This window comes from Eubalaena glacialis, chromosome 9, assembly GCF_028564815.1.
Source record: "Eubalaena glacialis isolate mEubGla1 chromosome 9, mEubGla1.1.hap2.+ XY, whole genome shotgun sequence".
Lineage (NCBI taxonomy): Eukaryota > Metazoa > Chordata > Mammalia > Artiodactyla > Balaenidae > Eubalaena > Eubalaena glacialis.
The window spans coordinates 43461753-43483387 of NC_083724.1; the positions used below are offsets into that span (position 1 = coordinate 43461753).

The 21635-nt window shown below is 37.9% G+C and overlaps 1 protein-coding gene across 1 annotated transcript in view; it reads left to right on the forward strand.

The window, feature by feature from the left end:
- The window catches only part of GNAQ (G protein subunit alpha q), a 280233-nt gene that overhangs the window by 200300 nt on the left and 58298 nt on the right, over nt 1–21635 (forward strand). The window contains exons 4-5 of the mRNA XM_061200324.1: nt 12470–12598; nt 15268–15397. Of these exons, the coding sequence (XP_061056307.1) occupies nt 12470–12598; nt 15268–15397 (259 nt within the window). The remainder of the gene's footprint in view (nt 1–12469; nt 12599–15267; nt 15398–21635) is intronic.

The window sequence follows — 21635 nt, forward strand, 5'->3', positions numbered from 1 at the left end:
ATCTTTCTGAATTTAAGACCAGCCTCCCTGAGTACTGACTGTCTCTCTTGTGGTTCTTCAATTTAGTTTTAGGGAACATGTAGGTACCTAATCTCTAGCCGTGTGAGAATCCGTGCCTGCCATGTGCATCTGCTTAAAGTTTGCAGCTTAACAACAATTCTCTCCAGGACCCTGCTGGTTGTGAGAGTCAGTGTAGGCCACTTGCCAGGAATACTGAGAACAGAGGCCAAACATGCCTCTCTTCTTTTCTATCTGATGAGCTCCTATTTATCCTTCAAGACCCAATTCAGGAGTCACACCCTCTGAAAGTCTTGCCCAACACCAGAGATAGTGAGTCACTCTGTCACGTATCTTAACACTTGTACAAATCTCCTTTGTATCTGGTATCATGTTTACTGAAGTGTCTCTCTCCTCTGCCCACAGTGCCTAACATTGACGGCTCATGTTTGACCTTCACAAATGATTGTTCCATGAAATCATAGATGGGTAATTTCCACCGTTTCAGTGACCGTGATGTAGGCACTATCTGTCTTTGGCCATTATAGACGAACTATGAAGTTCCAGAGCTAAAGGCATTTAAGTCTTTTTTCCTGCTCTTTTTGAAGGTCTGGCATGTGGAAAGTTCTGTTATTAAAATAGCTGCCATTTACTGAACACTTCCTGTATGGTAGATTCTGTGCTTAGTCGTTTATATGCAAAACTGTAGATATTTCTTATTATCCCTATGAAACAGAGGAGTAAACAGGGTCTCGGAGAGGTTGAGTGACTTGTTCACGGTCACACAATTAGTAAGTGATAGGAGTAGGAACTGAAATCAGATTTGCTGCCTCCAGAGCCCAAGTTTTTAACCACTGTGAAATCCAGCCTCACAGAGGATGGATGGATGGATGGATGGATGGTTGAATGAATGAGAGAGAGAGGGAGAGAGATAATTGACAGTTGTTAGATATATAGATGATAGACTAATAGATAAAATAGCTGTGATTAGATAAATCACTTACCATGAAAGATACAAATTATTTATTAATCTTTATTAATGTTGCCTATAGGTAGTTCCGATTTACTGGAAACCACACCCAGCAGGGTTTTGATTATCATCCAGAAAATTTAGCCATGTTTAACAGTATATCAATTGTTCATACAACATAAAAGATATTCTAGGTCACACAGAATTGAGAAATATTATTTATTTTAGTCTACAGTCTTAACCCCTTTTCCCATACTCCATCCAATAACTTTTTACTGCAGTCAAACTAGAGCCAATACGAACACTAAAATGATTTGAGCTTTCCTTTTTCTACTTTGATTAGCCAACTTGCTGATCATAATAAACAATCAGATGGCTCAAAGGACAGGGACCACTGGTAGAAACAAGGAGATGGGAAATTCCAGACGACGGATAAGCAGTTTAGGATAAGTTTGCAATTGGCTTTAATTTGGCATAGTCTTCCAGTTCTATTTAATGAAAGACTAAAAAAGATGCTGGAGAGTTTTGTAGATTCCCTTATTACCCTTTTTGTTATTGATTAAAAAAAGTCTGAGGCCTCTGAATATCTTTAGATAAAGAGTACAATAAACAGATGGCTGTAGGTTTACTTTTTTTTTTTTTTTGGCTGGGGTTCACCACCTGCCTTAATAGACTGAGACATCAGGTCAAATGAGTTCACTGCCTACAGTAGCAAAAGCTCCCTGACATTAGCCAGAGAACACAAATCTCAATCAACGTGGCATATAGTGAGAAAAGTCCTCACACAGCAGGCTTTTGGCAAAAGACTGCTGTATCCTTGTTCACCTTCAGGGACCAGGTAATGCCTAGTCTTGCTTTACTGAAGTACCCTCCAAGGATTTCAGTAGATCAGACACCTTGAAATTTCCGCATGTTCCACAGCCCATGAATCCAAAGTACATGAAAATTGGCTTTGGGGCATAAGTCCAATTTGGAGTTTACTTCTAACTTCATGCTTAAATTTTTAATTTAATTTAAAAATGCACAAGGAATTTGAATGTTGGATTTTAAATGCAAAATGAATTTTCAGAGGTAGGTTAGCATATCCGCCTGCTTTGGGGCTGAATCCTTCTTGAAGAAGTACCTTGCTAAATTAGTTCCTGACTCATGAGCCAAATACTTGAACCTGGGCGTGTGTTATCTCTAACTCTCACAGCCATTCTAACTTTACTCATTATCTGACTATTAAAAAGAAGTGTAAGCCTACTGCAGGCTTTTGGAGGCAGACGAGACATTGTGTGGTGAGACCATTGGGTCAAAGTCCAGCCTTCAGTGGAATAGCGTCTGCCATTCCTCACCTGTGGAGCTTTTGACTACGTAAGTCTCACTGGCCTCAGACACTGGTGTCTGTTCTGTAATCTCTAAACTCTTTTCTAATTCTGAAATCCTTTGATTCTGTAATAGTAGAATGCCTTTATCTGAGAAACCATTACCCTATGCAGTCAAGTGGAAACCTGGTACCCCCCAAATTTACCTGGAAATATAATGAACAGAGAGATTATTCTCTATATAGTTAAATGACTAAAAATGCTGTCTTGAGCTCAGAAGAGGGTATTGATCTTGCATGTTTGCTCTTTTTTAAAGAGTGACAGTAATAACATGGAGTGGCCCTTTTTTTCACCCGCGTGACATATTTACTTCTATTTTTGTTTTCTTTTATCTAATGAGCCATATCTCCTAATAACCTTTATTTATTTATTTATTTATGGCTGCATTGGGTCTTCGTTGCTGCTCACAGGCTTTCTCTAGTTGCGGTGAGCGGGGGCTACTCTTCGTTGCAGTGCGCAGGCTTCTCATTGCGGTGGCTTCTCTTGTTGCGGAGCAAGGGCTCTAGGCATGCAGGTTTCAGTAGTTGTGGCTTGCGGACTCTAGAGTGCAGACTCAGTCGTTGTGGTGCAGGGGCTTAGGCGACATGTGGGATCTCCCCGGACCAGGGCTCGAACCCATGTCCCCTGCATTGGCAGGCGGATTCTTAACCACTGCGCCACCAGGGAAGTCCCTCTCCTAATAACCTTTTGCAAGAATAAAACATACCCTGTATTTGTCTTCCACAGTGAAGTCTGATGATTCCAAGACTTGGTCTCTAGTATTTCTTTTTCAGAATGCTTGGAGCTGTTAGAGGTGGTAAGACTTAACCACTGTAACCTTCATTACAGAGATGTAGTAGGGAAGGGGGTTTGCCTTGACACCTGCTCGTCATTCATTCACTCTGCTTGAAGGGCAAAGTGGATGTGGGAGACGCTTCACTCTGTCAGTTTGCTGCTTGCTCATATTTCAGCAGAATGTTTGCACGTTCAGTAGTTTGACCTCTTCTTTACAATCCTTCCCACAGTCTACTCAGGATGACATTGTACCCACATGAAACCAGGGGCGCTATTACTATAGAACAGGATTGGAAAACCCGCAGGCCAAACTCAACCTGCTGCCTGTCTTTATAAATTAAGTTTTGTTGGAACATAGCCAAGCCTATTTGTTTATGTGTTGCCCAAAGCTGGTTTTGTGCCCAGTGGCAGAGTTGAGTCATTGCAACAGACTGAATGGCCCACAAAGCCTAAAATACTTACTATCTGATTTCAAACCACCCCACCTCGCATAAAAAAGAAAAGAAAAAAATTGCAAGTCCCTCCCATGGAAGAAGACTGAATATTAAAAGGCAACTAGCACTCTGCTTCCACTTCTGCCATTTAGATAGACCCTACCTTAGGCCTCGGATGCTCTGAATCAACCCAGAGATTCATTTTTAGAGAACTGAGAGAACAGATGGCCTGCAGTCCCACAGCAGTACTCCATCAATAGCTCTTTGCACAACAAAACTTCAGATAGGAGGTGAGCGTCAGAGAGCTCTATAGACTGTGTTCCCTGGTAGTACCTCTAAATGCCGGGCACAGAATGTCCAGTACTAAAGATGGCATAAATGACCAGAAATGTTGACTGAGTAGATTTGGCTCTGAGAGTAAGGATTGTGTCTCATGTGGCTTGGCTTTTGCCCCCATTGTAGTGCCTGGTGCAGCTGGTTGAGAGTGTGATGGGATTTAACAGTCAGTGGAACCAAAGGTAGGGCTGACCGGCTTTTGAAAGGGGCCTAATAGAACTCGTACCTGACTGGGAGATGACCCCACCTCCAGTCTCAAGTGAGCCCAGGACACTTGCTTTCTGCATCGGGCCCGTTCCTTTATTTTCACTCCCCACCTGCCAAGCCCTCTTTGGACTCTTATGGGCTGACCCTGATGTTCTTCTTCATTAACACAATGGCTTCTTGATTTAAAGAATTGTGGTCTATGATTAGTTTAATGTGACCAGCTCCTCAGACCTGATCATCCTTGTTAAAATGAAAGTTCTGGTCCTACAGAAACAATATCCAAGTTAAGGAGACGTGACCGTGAGAGACCTGCTTTAGTCAGCGACCTTTTGCTCATGGCTGACTCTTGGCTACCATCACTGGGAGCTCTCTTCTGAGTCACATCTTTTCTGTGCTGTAAAATGGTTATTTTATAGCATGTTTATCGCCATTGCTAGAGCACGAGCTCCTTGAGGACAGGATTCACATCTTTTTTTTTTTTTTTTTTCCTTTGTGGTTCCCACCCAGTGCTATGCACAGTGCCTAGCTTTCAGTCAGGCTTTAAGAGAAAGTTGTTGAATGAATGAGGAACATAATAAAAGAATAAGTAAATTATGTTTCTTTGCTGATTTCTTCCCATCCCTCTTTTCTCCCCTCTTCTGCCTGTTCCAGTCCCATTCAGTCTGCACGCTGTAACTCATCCCCCACTTTTCTACACATTTCTCTAGTGACTGCAGTTCATAATCATCTCTCCCTTCTTAATGCATTCATAGTTAGCACCTCACAGTTTGGCACTTAATTATTTCTTAATAGATTCATCTGTGCTATCTTTGCTTCGCAGGTAGCCTGATGTCCCTAAAGGCAAAGAAAATATATATATTTTAAGTATTTTGTACCAGCTCCCTGTGCCAACCCCCCTCCCTCTCCAACACACACAGTGATTTGAATTGAACGTACAACAGATTTTCAATAAATATGTGTAAATTAATGAATTAAGCACTGTCATTACAGTTCAAGATGAGCAGACTAGAATAAAAAGTACCCTTCTGATGCTTCTGATACGTTTTAGAAGTATAAAAATTGTGTCAAACTTAGTCAACAGCTTTGAAAGTTAGCATATAAAAGATGAATAAATTAACAAAGCCAAACAGGCAAATTGAAAAAGGCCTCTTCCTCCCTTCCCTTTTCCTTCTCGATCTCTGTCTCTCACCCTCTTCTGTTGTTTTGTTGTTGTTTGTTGTTGTTGTTTAATATTTTAATTTTATTGGAGTGTAGTTGATTTACAGTGTTGGGTTAGTTTCAGGTGCACAGCAAAGTGATTCAGTTATACATATATTCTTTTTTAGATTCTTTTCTCATATGGGTTATCACAGAGCATTGAGTAGAGTTCCCTGTGCTATACAGTAGGTCCTTGTTGGTTATCTATCTTATATATGGTAGTGTGTGTATGTTCATCCCAAGCTCCTGATTTATCCCTCCCCCCTGTTGTTGTTTTGTTTTTGCTCTTAATTACAAGGTTAATTTGTTTTTTGGGCAACAGACTTGGGAATCTTTTGCTCTGACCCAAGCCTGGCGGTGGCCCTGGCCCTGGAGTCTGTCTGACACACACATAGGTGCCCCGCTCCTTCCCCACTTGACACTAGTGGTCTCTTTACGGTAGACATTCAGATCAACTATCCATATATAAGATACTGAAACTGTTTACTAGATGCAGTGATATAGGATCTTTTTACGAGCTATTTAATTTACTTTCAAAAATTCTGATTTTCTGGGTTGGTTTAGTTTATTGGCAAAGGACAATTTAAATGCATGATCTCTTCTGTTTTATCCCACAGAATATTCTCCCTGAGTAGCTTTCATAAACTGTGAGATTGTAGCCCCCCTGCTACCACTAAGTGATCGTGTTTTAAACCTGGAATTTTGTACTGAAAACAAATAATTTCTTATGAACAAATTCTCTGTAGTAAATGCTGCACCTCCTTGAACTCTGATCATGGTGTACCAGGTGTTAAAGAGGAAAAAGGAGAGTTGATTTGCCCTCCACAGAGCGAGCTCTTAAGGAGATGGAAGTGTTTGTATAATGAGTAATCGGAAATCTCGTGCAGCTAACGCACCTAACCAGGTTACCAGCCAGGCTCATCTGAGCAGTGGGCTCCACCAGAGGAGGGAGGGACTTAGTTGGGTCTTGGCATCAAAACCTGTACTTGACTCTCCCCTCAGGACGGCAGTTTTGCAGAACTGTTACTTTCACTTTTTTTTTTTTTTAAGTTCACTTTGACAATGTCTTGTATTTTTTTCCTTTGAATCCTTGTGGTCACATAGAAACTGCACAGTAACCGTAAGTTTCTAGTTTCTCCTTAGCTTCCACTGCTTTTGACAGTGTCAAATAAGATCTCAGGCATGATCTAGCTTTCACATCCCCCAAGACTTCTCCTCTTACAAGGAGGTCTTCTTAATTTTTTTAATGAAGTCGACCTAGTTTTTCTAACCTTCTTTTCAATAATAAAAAATGTGAAATTCTACCCAGAGTCATTTTCTGTGCTAGAACTTCATCTTAATATCTGACTTGAACTGCAGCTCTCTTATATTGATAAATACAGCCTCTAGATAAGAGGCTCTTACACAGGAGTTGAAGAACCCCAGCATACACCCCATAGTGTGTTACATTAAATGCTCCAAGGTGCTGTATTCAGTCATCTTACTATGTTTGGTTGGATTTAGAACAAATGTCAGAGATTTCTTTTTCCACTTATCACCCACGGGTGCTTTCCCCCTTTTGGTATAATTGCTAAGGCTTGTATGCCTAATACGTGTATTAATTTTTTTTAACCCCGGCTGTAATATGATACTGTTTACTTGCTGAGTCATCTCTAAATTTTATTCGTGTTTCCTTCATTAAAAAAAAAAAAAACCCACTTGATTCTAATTTCTATGTTATTCTTGGCTTAGATTTCAATTACCCTTCCAGTCATAGGTAGTAGGGCTTTTTCTTTTTACTTCTAAAAAGATCTAAGAAAATAAGTTCTCATTACATGTCAGATTGGAGCATAAATTAAATTTGAAGGTCAACTCAAATCTGTTACTGACAAACTACTGCCAAAAACTAAGGAACAATTGAAATCTCTTTTTAAAACATTCAAAAGAGAAATGCCATATTTAGTTTGATTAGAGCATATTGTTTTAGTGACATTCAAGCTTATCGCATATATTTTTAATCATTTAAAGTAATGGATTATAGCCCATTTCTGAATTTCTTATTTTTTCTGCAGCCAGATGTGATACTGAAGTTAAATGTATAAAGACTTTAGCAGTTACAAGGTGTAGTTATAAACGAATGGACATGATTTCCTTGTCTTTCTTACAAATCAGTCATGCTAGAGAAGGATGTTTTGTGGATAATCACCAAGGATTAGAGACAGTTCAAACAAGTTCCCAGAAAATGGCCCTTTCCAAAATATACAAGCATTCATTCCTTCCCTAATAAACTCCCCTGTTTCTCCTCTTCATATAACACCCTTTTTTCCTACAAGTTAGTAAACTGATTGCAGGCAGGGATCATATCCTGGGAATTTTCATTTCCTTAGCACCTACCAGAATGTCATGATCAAGATGGTTGTTGAATTTCAGATGACCCTGCATTTTTTTCATGGTAGGAAAGGAATTATGGAAATTTTACTAGTCTTTTTGTCGGCTTCCTTTTCCCTGAAAACCATCAGAAACCTGTTTCTTCCATTAAAGATATTGTGTCACAATTGTTTGTTAATAAGGGACCGCTCCCTCTGTTTGCCCTGGATTAGAGTGAATTCCAAGGCCTGAAAGCTTGATACTGACAGGCATAAAACGGATGTACAAATTATATCATTTTGTGGCCAGGACCTAAAGAAGAGCAGGAAGCGCATCTACTAAATGAAATTAAATGGATACTGCCTTTCCTTTCTGTATTGTCTTTATATTCGTCAGAGGCATTTGAATTCAGAATTTAGGTCTTACATAATGCGGGCCAGTAATAGCCCGGAGAAGTAGCTATGTAAAGATGGGTATCTAACAACCCCCATACTCTGTTGTTTTCTCCTAGAAGGTGTAACCTGCCTTTCTAACCACTACAGTGTTTTCCATAAAATAGTTTTAGTTTGGGTCCCATGTTAAGCATCTGCTGTGTTCCAGGCCCTTGGTTGAGTGTCGGTGACCAGCCTTGGACAAAGGGAGTCATGGTCCTTGACCCCATGGAGTGTGAGAGCCCTAACTGGGCAAATGTCTGTGGGAAAATATTGAGGTTTTTTGGGTTTTTTTAGTCAATTATGAAGTTATCAATTATTGAAAGTCTCAAAGCAATGACAAATCATTAAATTCCCTTGAATGGATTAGAGTAAGATGAGTTTGACTAAACCCATTTTCAAGCACAATCTTAAATAAGTCTTCACTCCTAGACAGTTAAATAAGTCCTGTGTGTACCATGGAGCTTTCTCTCTCTGACATCAGGAGAGAGCTACTGCCAGCCACTTGTTATACATACATTGCCTTGGAAATGTACCTTGTGCCTGTCACCATAGCAGCACCCTGAGAATGACCTCAGCAGCCACTCAAAATCATTCCTACAAGACAAATTATAACTATAATTAACTCTGAATTTACTCTGCAATATAAATTGTTCAGACCTCAGTGTTTTTTAGTTAAAGGTTAAATGAATGGAGTAATCCAACATGAACCCATCCACCCCCTATATTCCACCAGCGTTTTTCCCCCAAATATGAGGTGCTTCAGTGGAAAGTACAATTCAGTTAAGAGATTATTCCATCATTACTTCTTCTCAGAATATGACAAGAATCAACAAATGAGGATATGCTAGTCTTATCATGCTAGAACTCCATTTCTAAGGCAGTAGAGTGGCCTTTTTCCCTAAGCAAATGTGAAATGCAGAAAGTGCTGTGAGTCCCTCCAAGTCCTGAAGCCCAGAGTGAGGGGGCCACGTGGGGTTGGTGCTTGTGCAGGCAGAAGCTCTCCACACTGGCCTCTCTTTGGCAGTGAAAGATGCTAGTCTAGGTGGCCTGCACGTTTTACCTGTTTCTCAAATTATCTGCAACAGGTCTTCAGTTTTGGGTAGCTTTTGAGCCGCCCAGACCTTCCTGTAGGAGAAAATAGATTGTGTGTCTTTTGTTTGATTGGGGGGGTTTGTTGTTGTTCTGTTTTGTTTTTCTAGTCTTGTTTTGGGGTGTTCTAGGTTTGGTTTGGTTTGGTTCCGGTTCTAGATAATGTATGTTTCAACTAGCAGACCTTGATAACAAGTTCTTTTCCGGTTTTTTCTTTTGTTAAACTAGATCAGTTTAACTTTTTTACTCCAAGTGAAGTGGGCCTTTCTCTCCACCATCCAACTAAAACAAAACAACAAGAATGTCAATCAAGAAGTGCAGTTCACTTTCCAGTAAATTGTAAATGTATGAGGATCTTTAATGGCCATTTCCTTGCCTTGAAATATGTTGAAACCTGGGCAATGAACAGACAGAACAGAGCCTAGCTAGCAGCAAGTGCCCAGTATAGGTTAATTGTTACGTTGCCGTTATTACTGTCTGAACTATGCTTACATTGAAAAGGAGCAAAAGAAAGATGAAGGGGGAAAATATTCTTGCACGTATGAATGCTTCAGATATTCAGCTAATGTCTCAGTAGTGCCCGGCGTTCACAGAGAGAAACCACTGACAGTATTTTTAGGACAGCCTCTAAACTCGTATCAGTGGCTTTCAGTCGCAGGTGTATATCCTGATTCTGTGTTACTCCATCGTGTTTTTCCCAGAGCTCGGTTCACCCTTCTGAATTGGAGAGAGACTAGCAAGGTTCTCACGTGCAGTGTGACAGGGACTCTCCCACTTCATGTGCTGGTTCTTTAAATTTTCCTGTGCAAGGACACATGTTTAAAAATGAAGTGGCAACAAGTAATCTGTTGAGTTCATCTTCAAGAAACAGATCAACAAACAGAAAACCACGATTTCTCTTCCCACAAGAACACAGTAGCACCTTGTGTCCAAGACTTAGCCACCTTCTGTTCTGACCTCTGGATTGGGTGAAGTGAGTAGAAGTGGTTTACTGGGCAGCCTATTTCCAAACAAGCTTGCCAATGTGAATTGGAAGTTCTCTGATTCCTCTGAATTAAATTTTTGTATACAGTAGTAAAAATAAATGATGATCTTGCAGATTTCAAAATGTACATTGATTTCGATTTTTTCAAATCAAAGAGCTCATAAATCAAAAAACTCCATCTATACAGAGTACCCAGTTGATTTTGCATTTATGGAGTCATGAGCTGGTTTATCTGTAGGATGAGATATAGGCCAACACCCAGAACATGGGCTTGTTAACCCCATCAGGCAACTCCCAGACCATGCCAAGATATTCAATAAAATTTTGGAGTCCAGTCCATTTTTACATTTCCTTCCTGCCTCTCAAGCCCATATTCTCCCAGCCTCTCCCTCTTTTTGTCCCCCAGCCACTTTTATAATAATTAAAGATATCATGCTGGTTTCTATCAGCCAGTAGAGAGCTAATTGCCAGCTAAAGAATCATTGATGTGTTTGGGACAAGGCCACTAGAATACTAATTATAGTTGCTTTGTATTAGGAATTTCCAGACTAATATTGTACTTTTTTGTCTTAAAGAATTGATACAGCTCCAAAAAGGCAGTAATTTCTTTCTTTGTTAAAGTCAGACGTAGCTGTACTATTTTATGATCCCATGAATCTTAGAGACTTAAATTTTCTTTCAATACTCAATTTCAAATTTAACAGTATCATTGATATGGAAACACCACTAGTAAGAAGGATATTTAAATAATGCTAAAACTAAATCTCAGCATGGGAAATCATCCATCCATTCAGCAAATAATCGTTAAGTACTATTTGCCCGGCGCTCTTTTAGGTACTAAGGCGGGAATACCAGGGCGAGACAGTCTTTATCCTGGGTAAGTCACGTCACCTGAGTGTTTGTGCTCTTGCTGAGTTACGCTCCACACCAGACATTCCCTGTTACGTGTCTCAGAACTCACTGTCTCTTGTCTGTGGGCATAAAGGAGTTGAAGATCTAATCTCTTCCAAGTCTATAATGGTTCTACCTTTTCTTTAAATCTTATTCACACGTTAGTTACTTTCTGTATGTACTTTGCAGTTGTATGTTTTGAAATGATATCTGTGCTCCATCCCTTCCAGGGCCAAAGGGAACATAGTGACTCTTTGAAATCCTGAGGATGCCATGCAGAACAGTCATTTTTACCTGTTTGTCATCAGTTATATCAAGTTATGTCATTCTTAAAGTTGTAAATTATTTTTGCAATTTGAGAGAATGGAAAGTGAATGGAATATAACACTTTTGAAATGATAAAATTATACTGATGGAGAACATATGTGTGGTTGCCAGGGGTTAGGATTGGGATGGGTAGCACACAGAAGTTTCTTTTTGCTAACAGAACAATTCTGTATCCTGATTGCGGTGGTGATTGCACGAATCTCTACATGTAATAAAATTTCATAGAAGTATACACCCCCAAAAATGTGTGTGTGTGTGTAAAAATTGGTGAAATCCACATAAGGTCTGTAGTTTAGTTAATAGTATTGATCAGTGTCAAATTCCTGGTTTTGATAATATACTATGGTCACATAAGATGTTATCATTGGGGGAAATTAGGTGAAGGGCACAGGGGAATTCTCTGTAATATTTTTGCAGCTTCTTGTGAGTCTATAATTATTTCACAATAAAAAGCTTTTTTTTTTAATGGAGAAGTGTCATATAAGCAGATAAATTTAAAGTTTGTGATGAGTCTATACACTGGGAATATCCGGCCTTCGGTATCGTTGCCTCAGTAACTAGAAATCTCGTGGCTTCACATTAATTGTGAATGACTTAGGCTTTGGACAGAGTTTAGGACATGGTATGCTGCTGTTTTATAAGGAAATACATTCCAGGAAAAGGCTCTGATGTTCTGTAAAAAGGCAAAAAAATGCATCCTGACCTTCTGTGTAGCTCTGTTATCTGTTTGTTTATACAAATAACATTTGTATAAATAATTCAAAAACTATTTGCTTTAAACTCCTGCTTACCCACCAGACCTGCTAAACAAGTAGAGGGGAGGAGACTCATTTAATTCTTTTCTTCTCCCCCTTTATGTTCTGTCAGGGTTCTATTTGACAGTAAGAGAAGAAAAGAGAAATACTGGGAACCAGGTCATCCATAGATGGACAACCTTGCTCTGACTAACAGAAGGTTGACTGTATCTTTCACTTCCCAAGCTACTCTACCACTTTCTGATATTTTTCTTCCTTCTCTCCACTTCTGTCTTAGGATTCATTGTTGTCCTTCCTTTTCCATCAGCAGGTCTGGTGTGACGGTGTCACTGACGCTCTCCTGTGTCTTCCCTCCTCCAGCTATCTTAATGACTTGGACCGCGTTGCCGACCCTGCCTACCTGCCTACGCAGCAAGATGTGCTCAGAGTTCGAGTCCCCACCACAGGGATCATCGAATACCCCTTTGACTTACAAAGTGTCATTTTCAGGTAGTACCTGAGTCCGTAAAATCCACTTCCCAGCTCTTCTGCCTTGAGCACATTTTGTGAACTCTATGAATATTGAAACCATGTGTAGACTTTAAAACAATATCACCTTTATAACAATTATTATCATTGGAGACACAAATGAAATAATGTGTCCCTGAAAGAGGAAGCAGAGGAAAGATGTATGGGCAGGTTTCTTATTTCAGGTTAAACCACTGAGAAATCAGTGAATAGTTTGCTGGTGGTTAAAAGTTACTCAAACATTGGTCCAGACTAAAACTGGTTGGGAATCATTTTAACTATGAGGTCAGTGTTTGTACATTGTACAAACTGTATTTTTACATGTAAAACATGTACATGTAAAAACTGTATTTTTACATTTGTATAAGATATAAATTATCTTATAACCCTATTAATAACAGAAATTACAAGTTGTCAGAAGCTTTCATGTTGTTTCCTCCAGGTCCTCTGGTACCAAGGTAGAATTTTTCAGTAGCAATAAGAATACGGGCTGTTTTGTACTCCTAAAATGAGTTGCCTGAAAAATTTAAAAATACATGGTTTTGGAAATGGATTGATTAACCTAGTCTAAATTTACATAGGAAAATAGAATGAAAGTTTATTACTTTCTCCCTTGCTGCTGCTATTCTTTCTGGGTAATACTTCAGCTGAAGTAGTCTAATTTTTTTTAAGATGAGAAAAAATAAACAAGACTGATGTACTTTCATTTAATCTCTTACTACACAATCACTTAGACGTACTTTTAGTTAGAATACAAACCACATGGTACATGGAGAAATGAGGCCATATGAATATGTCTTCGGGTACAGAGAGTTGAGCTCCTTGGGAGAGCCACCCATTTAAGACAACTACGTACAATACGGGGTTGTGAAGTGGAAATTAATGTAACTCCTGTGATGTAACTCTGCCATGTGACCCTGATGGGCAGGCCCTCCATCATTCCCTGCAAAGCACTGTGTGTTTCATTCTAATCAATCTCTGCAGCTGTGGTTACATCTGGCTGCCATACGCTACTCTAATAGACATAGCCATAAAGAGGGTGACACTTTGGAAATAATTTCTGAGCCTCGTTTTTTTCATCAATAAAATGGTTACATTAGATGATCACCAAGGCTCCCTATAGCTCCAGCATTCTGGATTAAGTTTTGAGTTCATTGCGTTTAGAGATCTTTAATTTGAGACACCAAATTTCCTTCTGCTTATAACCATGTTAGAATATTTTCAGAAAACATAGAGCATTTCATGGAGATTTCATCTCCTTTTTGCTTTACGATTAGTGAAATCTGAAACCAGGTTACTATTACACCTTGGGTTTTTTCCCTACATTTTGGGCACTAGCTTTTAAAGGACATTATTTGGCACTTCAGTAAAAGTAATGACGTAGAAGAATAATTTCTTGCTACCATCAAAAACATCTTATAGGGTTTAGCATGACAGGATTTCATGGAATGAGGATTTTATATTATAAATGAACATATTATTGACTTGACATTAGAGAAGAGCTAGCATTTTAATATTTCTAAAGACCTAAGAATTCTAGTTTTGATGTCTGTAGTTCATAGGTCTCCCTGGATCCATTGTTTTGCCCCTCAGATATCTCTTTCATAGGAAACTTTTTAAAGCAGTCACGGGAAGATTCTTGATTTCTTAGTTTAGGTTTGATCCTTAGAGGCAGGAAAATACCAGGAACAACTGCAGTTTTCAACAAACACTTAAAGAGCCCTACTCTCAAACTTTTATACCTAAAACTCTCATTTTCTGAAAATATTTTATCTTGTAAACATTGTGCACATTTTAGTCAAGTTATGGATTCAACAATTTGAGGAAACTTGGATTCATTACCAAGTTCTGCTAGATATTTTCTGTATACACTAGCACTCAAATTAATTGATGCCAGTGTTGATTCCTGAGCACAGAATTGATGTGTAAAAACAAGTCCTTGATATAGTTCAAATGGTGGCCTCTTATAGCATCTTGATGTTTTATACATACCACTTCTAGCAGTTTAGCAGGTTGACTTGTGCATAAGGCTAATTGCACCATGTTACCCAACATGATTGGACTGTCCCAAATTATTGTCAATATTGGAAAGAAAAAACAGCCCCAAAAGCTTACCTTCCTGATGAAGATCAGTGGGGTTTTGTTTGCATTTAGTTGAAGCATTACACACCCATGTTGAAATACATGGCATCTTACATCTTTTAAATGCATTTGTAGTCATTCCTAGCTTCCTTGAGAAATACGTGAGGATCTTCATTCTCATTTTATAGGAAAAGAAACTGAAGTCAGTATTTGCCATTAGAGCTGAACACAAATAAAACTCATTTTGTTTCTGACTCTTCTGTGCTTGATTAAATAAAACAGCCTTTTTCCTTGGCTTGGCACAGGATTTTTTTTTTTTTTTTTTTACAGAATTATAATTTTTATACATATCAGGTAACTTTCTAATAAGTGCAATGAGTTATTACCCAGAATGTCTTGACTTTGATTGTTAGGTAACAGAAAATTAGTGGATGTTCAATAAGTGTTAATTGGATTGGTTTTGATGACCATTCTCTTTAGAGAGTAGGTTTCCTAAGTTTGTAAGTAAAGCTATATTTATATTGATATTTTTTTATGTGCTATTAATATGAATATTATTAACCTTGCAGAATGGTCGATGTAGGGGGCCAAAGGTCAGAGAGAAGAAAATGGATACACTGCTTTGAAAATGTCACCTCTATCATGTTTCTAGTAGCGCTTAGTGAATATGATCAAGTTCTCGTGGAGTCAGACAATGAGGTGAGTGCTCTGTGGACAGGCAATGGATTCTCATTTTAACATCTGACACAAATAAATGATAGGGTGTGGGGTAAACTGACTTCATTGCTTTCTTGACTACTGATTTGGGAATTTTTTAAAATAACCCTGTGGTACCACGTGGTATACTCGGAACAGTAAGATGTTTGAGCAGGTCTGTGTGTTCAGGTCTAATTGGACCCTATGTGATACTTTTAACACTACGCAGAGGCTCTGAAAATGAAAATAACAAGGAAATCCCTAGGCTAATTGTCACATTATTTTATAGCCTTCTTCCTACAGGATGGAGTTGGGAGTGTTGGAGTGAGTCAGCCTGTTTTGTTCTGTTTTCATTTTGTTTAAATCGTTGTTTGTATGAGGGGTGGGTCCCAAAGAGTACTCAAAACCTCTCTTGGCAAATGTGAATGACTTTGCAGCTGGGCTCTAAATCAGTTTGTTCTGGAGCCAAGAAGTGTCCTAGTGATGTGACCTTTCTGCTCTTATAGAATTCTATAGGCTACTGCATAACTTTGTCTCTACTAAGCACTGGGTGATTGAAAAAGCATCCTTGATATGCCTGTCTGGAGAACTGATTCAGTGTTGTCATCTCCTCCCTATTGCATGAAATCCTAACAAGTATAAATATGGATTTTTAGGACAATAAAGGCTCCCTGGTGAGTCAGAGTTGATTGTGGAGGATGATTAAGGGGCACAGAAAACCGTGACTTTGATCTGGAGTTCGGTGTATATTGGGAGAATGGAGAAGACACCATTGTTATACTGTTAGAGGCAGAGTTTGCAGACTGACATGCCAATAGTAGATATTAAATTTCCTCCTAATAGGGTAGAAAATAAAGAGACGGAAGTGAGTATCCCCAATAGCTGATTAAAATAAGATCTGGCATATTAAAATGTACTTCTAATTTTATACAGTTTTTTTGGTACATAAGAATTCTGGCTTCTTGGTCCTTTTAAATATTTTATTTTTCTGCAGGTATTAATATCTCTTAAAATACGTATCCAGTCCTACATAGCATTTTTTTTGTATGTAGGATTGATGAAGAGTTATGAACCAATATCCCATATAGAGCTGAGTTACCTATTCATACATTTCAAATGTTTCCTGGGTTACAAGTATATGGGCTTTTGAACCAATCAAAGAAGTTCTTTTTTTTGTTGTTCATGTATATCTTGCTATTTAAGGGACTTCTTTTTAACAATGAGGTTTATCAGCCATTTGCCCTCTGTAGCCATAATGCAAAGTGCCTGAAAAGCATGCTAAGATATATGAGAATCAGTTATCACACTTTGAGTTAAGCAGTTACCATCACAATTTGAGCTATGATATCTCTATATGTATTTTTATTTTTATATCTGTTAGTTGTTCCATAATCTTTGGGTATAGTATTTTAAACATACTACATATCTTGGAAGCATATGACAACATTTTTTATTTCTTTGAATGTTGAATCAAGACAAAAAATATTTTGAGCGCTCATCTACTATGTGCTGGATACCAGGGTATCTAAAGAGATACAGAAATGGAAAAAAAAAATCAACATTGTCCTAAAGGACCTCATAAAAGAGGGATGTTTTTGTCAAAATAGAGAGTCCGAGAGAAGGAAGGCCTTAGTTATAAAGGTCATCATTTCTTTTCTTTAGTTTGCTGTCCAGTGAAATAAAATTTAAGACATTTTCAACTGCACAGAAGACGTAAGACGCATGCATAATTTTATTTCTCATGTCACTGTTTACATATAGCTAGAGGAAAACAAGTGTTTATCAATACACATTTTATATGAAATAAATGCATTCTATTTATAAAGAAATATATTTTGTGATTTAATGCTAATCAGTTTACCACTTTAAAATTTGCAACTCATCAGCTAATTCTAGCACATAAATCCAGTTAAAGTTTCCACAGAATGAAAGTTTCCACAGTAACTCGCCATTCAATGTATAAGCAGTACACACATCTAAAAATACATCAGTTTCTTTGATTCCTGTGGTGATGCCTTATGCTACAAATTAAAATAATAACTCTATTATTGTTCATTAGGACTCCCTAACCACTTGTGAATATTTTTAAAGCCTACCTTGTAATTTTATGGTGTTCTTTTCAGATATCAGGTCAAGCCTGATGGTAGTATTGGAAATGATCTTAAACATAATAAGAAAAAAATACTGTTCATTAATTTCTTCATCCATGTTAGCCATAGTCATCACTGTTGGTAATTAGGAAACACTGTCAAAAGTATTTTTTAATGTCAGGATGTAGTCCATTATTCTTTTTTATTTTCCAGTTATAGTAATATATGAAAATGTCATTGCCTCTCTACTTTCTTAAATCATTTAAAAAACTCAGAACTATAGAATTCTACTTTCCCCACATTTTCAGGGTTTGGTGAGACAAAGCTGGAATAGACTCCTAAAACATTTTGTTCTTGGTTTTGAAATCTGATGTTCATAACTTTAATCCAAAGCAGACTTTGTTGTACTTCCCTTGATATATATTCGTGAGAAAAACCTGGAAATGGATACTGACAATCTCTCTTTTATCTTGGGGAACTGTGGAAAATACATTGCAGACCACAAGCAAAAGCAGCTAAGGGAAGTATTTTATTTTAGATTATTGCTTTGGCTTTTATTATGTATTAATCTTCAAAATTTTTATGTAGATGTGCTTTTGTCTGTCTAGATTCTCAGCCTCCCAAGAGTTTGGGGAATGAATTTCTATCTTTATTTTTTTTCCGCCAAAGAAGGAAATATGTTATCAAATAGTGGGTGAGCATAATCAGGGTTGTAGAGCTGCGTTGACTTACATATTCCTTTTGCTGTCTTGGTTTCCCTTTGATGGCACACCAGCACAGAGCCAGTTACTCTGCTGTAATTCTTTCATGCGTACATTATTTCAGTACCCCTGAAAGCCCAGAGCACACAATAAGGCATTCACATAACATATTTCAGCTCATCAGTGTGTATCCAGATTCTGTCTTTTAGTCCTTGTTTTTTGTGGTTCTCTGTTACATGAGTATCTGAGCACTAATACAAAGTTGTTTCTCAGATATTGACTCAGGGACTGTCTTACAGACCAAGCTTTTTATAGAATCCCAAAGACTTAGGCCCCTTTTCTCCGATGCTTCCTTTTTGAATGTATGCTTCTAACTTATATTAATTCTTTTGAAATGGTCACAACCAATTAGGTTTTAGTTTTATTAAAATATCGAGATAGTTCCCTGTACCCCAGGTCCTCCTTTGAACCAAGATGGATTCCCATAAACATTTATCCTTCAAATCTGATTCTTGGAGTTGCTCAATTGATTTAAAAAAGAATAGTAAAAGGAGAGAGTAGACATTTATAATACCTTAGCGCTTTATGCCTATTCAAAACTTGTTTAAACCATTACTTATTTGAATCTCACCAGCTGACCTCCCGTGAAGTGAGAAGATAGGTTTGCTGAGGATACAAGAATGGAGAGATTAAGGCCCATGGCCCAGGTCACTCAGGGCCCCCATTCCTCCCCTTCTAGACCAGCTTTCTTTCCACTGCTTCACAGTGTCTTCCAGAAGTTAGGGATAAACTCAGAGGAAAAGCAAGAGGAGCTGTGAAAGGTGGCCAAGAACATAGAGGTAGAATGAAAATCCTGACCCTGCAGGAGTTGAAACCCCTCTTCTCCACCTCTAAACTCTTGTTATACTCACATGAGACCAGCCAGAGATCCTTTACCAGTAATTCAGAGTTTCTGTATTGCTCTTGTGATTTTAAACTATCTTAAAACAAATAATCAAAAATATGCATTTCCTTCAGATATTTCTGCTCTACTAAGTTTTAAAATGAAGCCATTTTGAAGTTATTCAGCTGCAACCAGAGTCTGAACATTTTCTTTAAAAGTGTGAAGCATGTACTTTGTTCTGCTCTAAAAACTTCAAGTGAAATTTGGGAATTTTTTTTTCAGGTAAAATTCAGCTCTAGGGGGAGGAAACTGACTAAAAATTGAGGAGAAGAAATTTGAACTCCAAAAGTAAGAGCTTAGGTTAAGATATCCGGTCTCAATGGGATTGGTTCTAGCCCTCCTTTATCGACTCTTAAATTATGAAATCAGAAGCTACATCTTGCCCCTCAGTCTTTAGTATACGACTCAGAGTCATGGCCTGATTAACAAGAATATTCCTGAAAGACGCCCTACTTTTTTTATATTTAACCCCTTTCCCATTTCCTCATTCCTTTGTTCATTTTCAGCCACTTGTTTCTTTTCTAAACTCCTTCCCACACCCTTTTCATTTGCTAGCATTTCTGTTTGCTCATTATTTTACTCCTCCTTAATTGCTTTGTTCTCAAGGCTTGAAGGAAGCCAGAAGGAAGTATTCTGATCACCCTTCATGAGTCTGAACCAGAGACCTGCACTTAGTACTGGTAAGGGTGTGGGGAAGCAGACACACAGGGACACCTTATATGTGAATGTATATTGGAAATCTTTTAAAGACTATATGGAACCCATATTAGCGTAATCTATGCAATAGTTTTTTTTAAAAGATGAATTATATGAAAAAGATTGCAAAATAGTATATTTGGTATAATCTGATTTCTGTAATCACAACAAATTACATATATATAATTATTATAGGGAAGGTTATTAGCACACCCACCCCCCCCAAAAAAAAAGAAAATGGAAGATTTTCTACCAAGACCAAAGTGTAAAGCGTGATTGTCATTGTTGCTAGGTGATGGCATTACAAATAAGTGAAATGATAATTTTTTTAAGTAAAATAAAGTAAGACTTCAGACTGGAACTTTAGCTCTGCTGTTTACCAACTTTGTCCATTTTTCTTTTGAATTTTCCATCTTTTTTTTTTTTACTGATTTGTGGGAGTTCCTTACACTCTTGGATGTGAACCTTTTGTCATGTGTACTGCAAACATCTTCTTCCACTTTGTAGCTTGCCATTTATTCTCTTAATGGTGCCTTTTGATCTATAGAAGTTTTAAATTTTAATATAATAGAAATGTATCAGATTTTTCCTTTATATTATATGCCTCCGTGTGTGTGTGTGTACATAATCACATACACACAGTAGGATAAAATAGATCACCTGAAAAATGTGGATGAAAGGACAGTAAGGATTGGAGAGTGAGATGAAGAATTAAAATACAAATCAGGCAATCAGGTACCTTTCCTAGTGGTAGTCCATAGATTTAGTCAAGCGTCTCTTAGCAACCAATAAAAGGAAGTAACCATGGTCTGTTACAAGGTTCACTGTGTCTATATAAAAAGAAAAAGTTAGCTTCTCCTGGTACTGGGCCTTCCAAGTGACTATTCCTTCAACTTTGTACAGAGATGCTGCAGGAGGTAGTAAGTTATATCCGTGATGGTTCCCCTCCAGGAAGCCAAATATCAGAATCACAAGGCCTGTTTCTTAAGCTTCCTTCAGTGTAAGTTGGTGCCATAGTATCAAAGTTTGTGATGGGCCAGTAACATGGGGTCTAAACCCACAGCTTGATGTAAGAATAAAACTGAGAATAGCTAGGGAAGTGGATTTTGTTTACCTTTGTTTTTATAAACTATTTCAGTGATACAAGAGACTATAAAATTATAGAGAACTTGAAATTTTTGACATATTTGCTTTAAATCTTTATTTTCACAGAAATAAAATGGTATAGATACAATCAAAGTCCTTGTGTAAACTTCCCTGATTCATTTTTCTCCCTCCCCAGAAGAAGCCACTGGCCTCAAGTTAACATTTATCATTCCTAAGCATATTTTTTTCATGTTTTTACTATATATGTGTTGATAATGAATATGTAATATTGGATTTTAAATAGTATGCATGATTATAAATTTTATTATTATAAAATGATTTTATTTTGCATTTTGTCCTTTTTTTTAATTCAACATTGTTTTAGAGATTTTTTTCATGTTGCAACACATCGCTCTAATTCATTTATTTAGATCACCGTCTCATTCCATTATGTGAATATGCCCTACCATGTTTCATCTCAGCCAGCCAGGTTGTTTGTAATATGGATCACCTTTTCCTACCCTTGCCTGTTCTCTCCCTCACCCCAATCCCCAGTGGAGTTGTCTCTTTTTTCAGTTGATACATACGCAGTTTTAAGTAGTCTGGTTATTACTGTTTGCTGGTTATACATATAGAACTTATTGGTGTGTGGTTTGTCCTTCCACTTTATCTTATAGAAGAGTTTTAATCTTAATGTGGTCAGCTCACTCATTGCCTTTATTGGT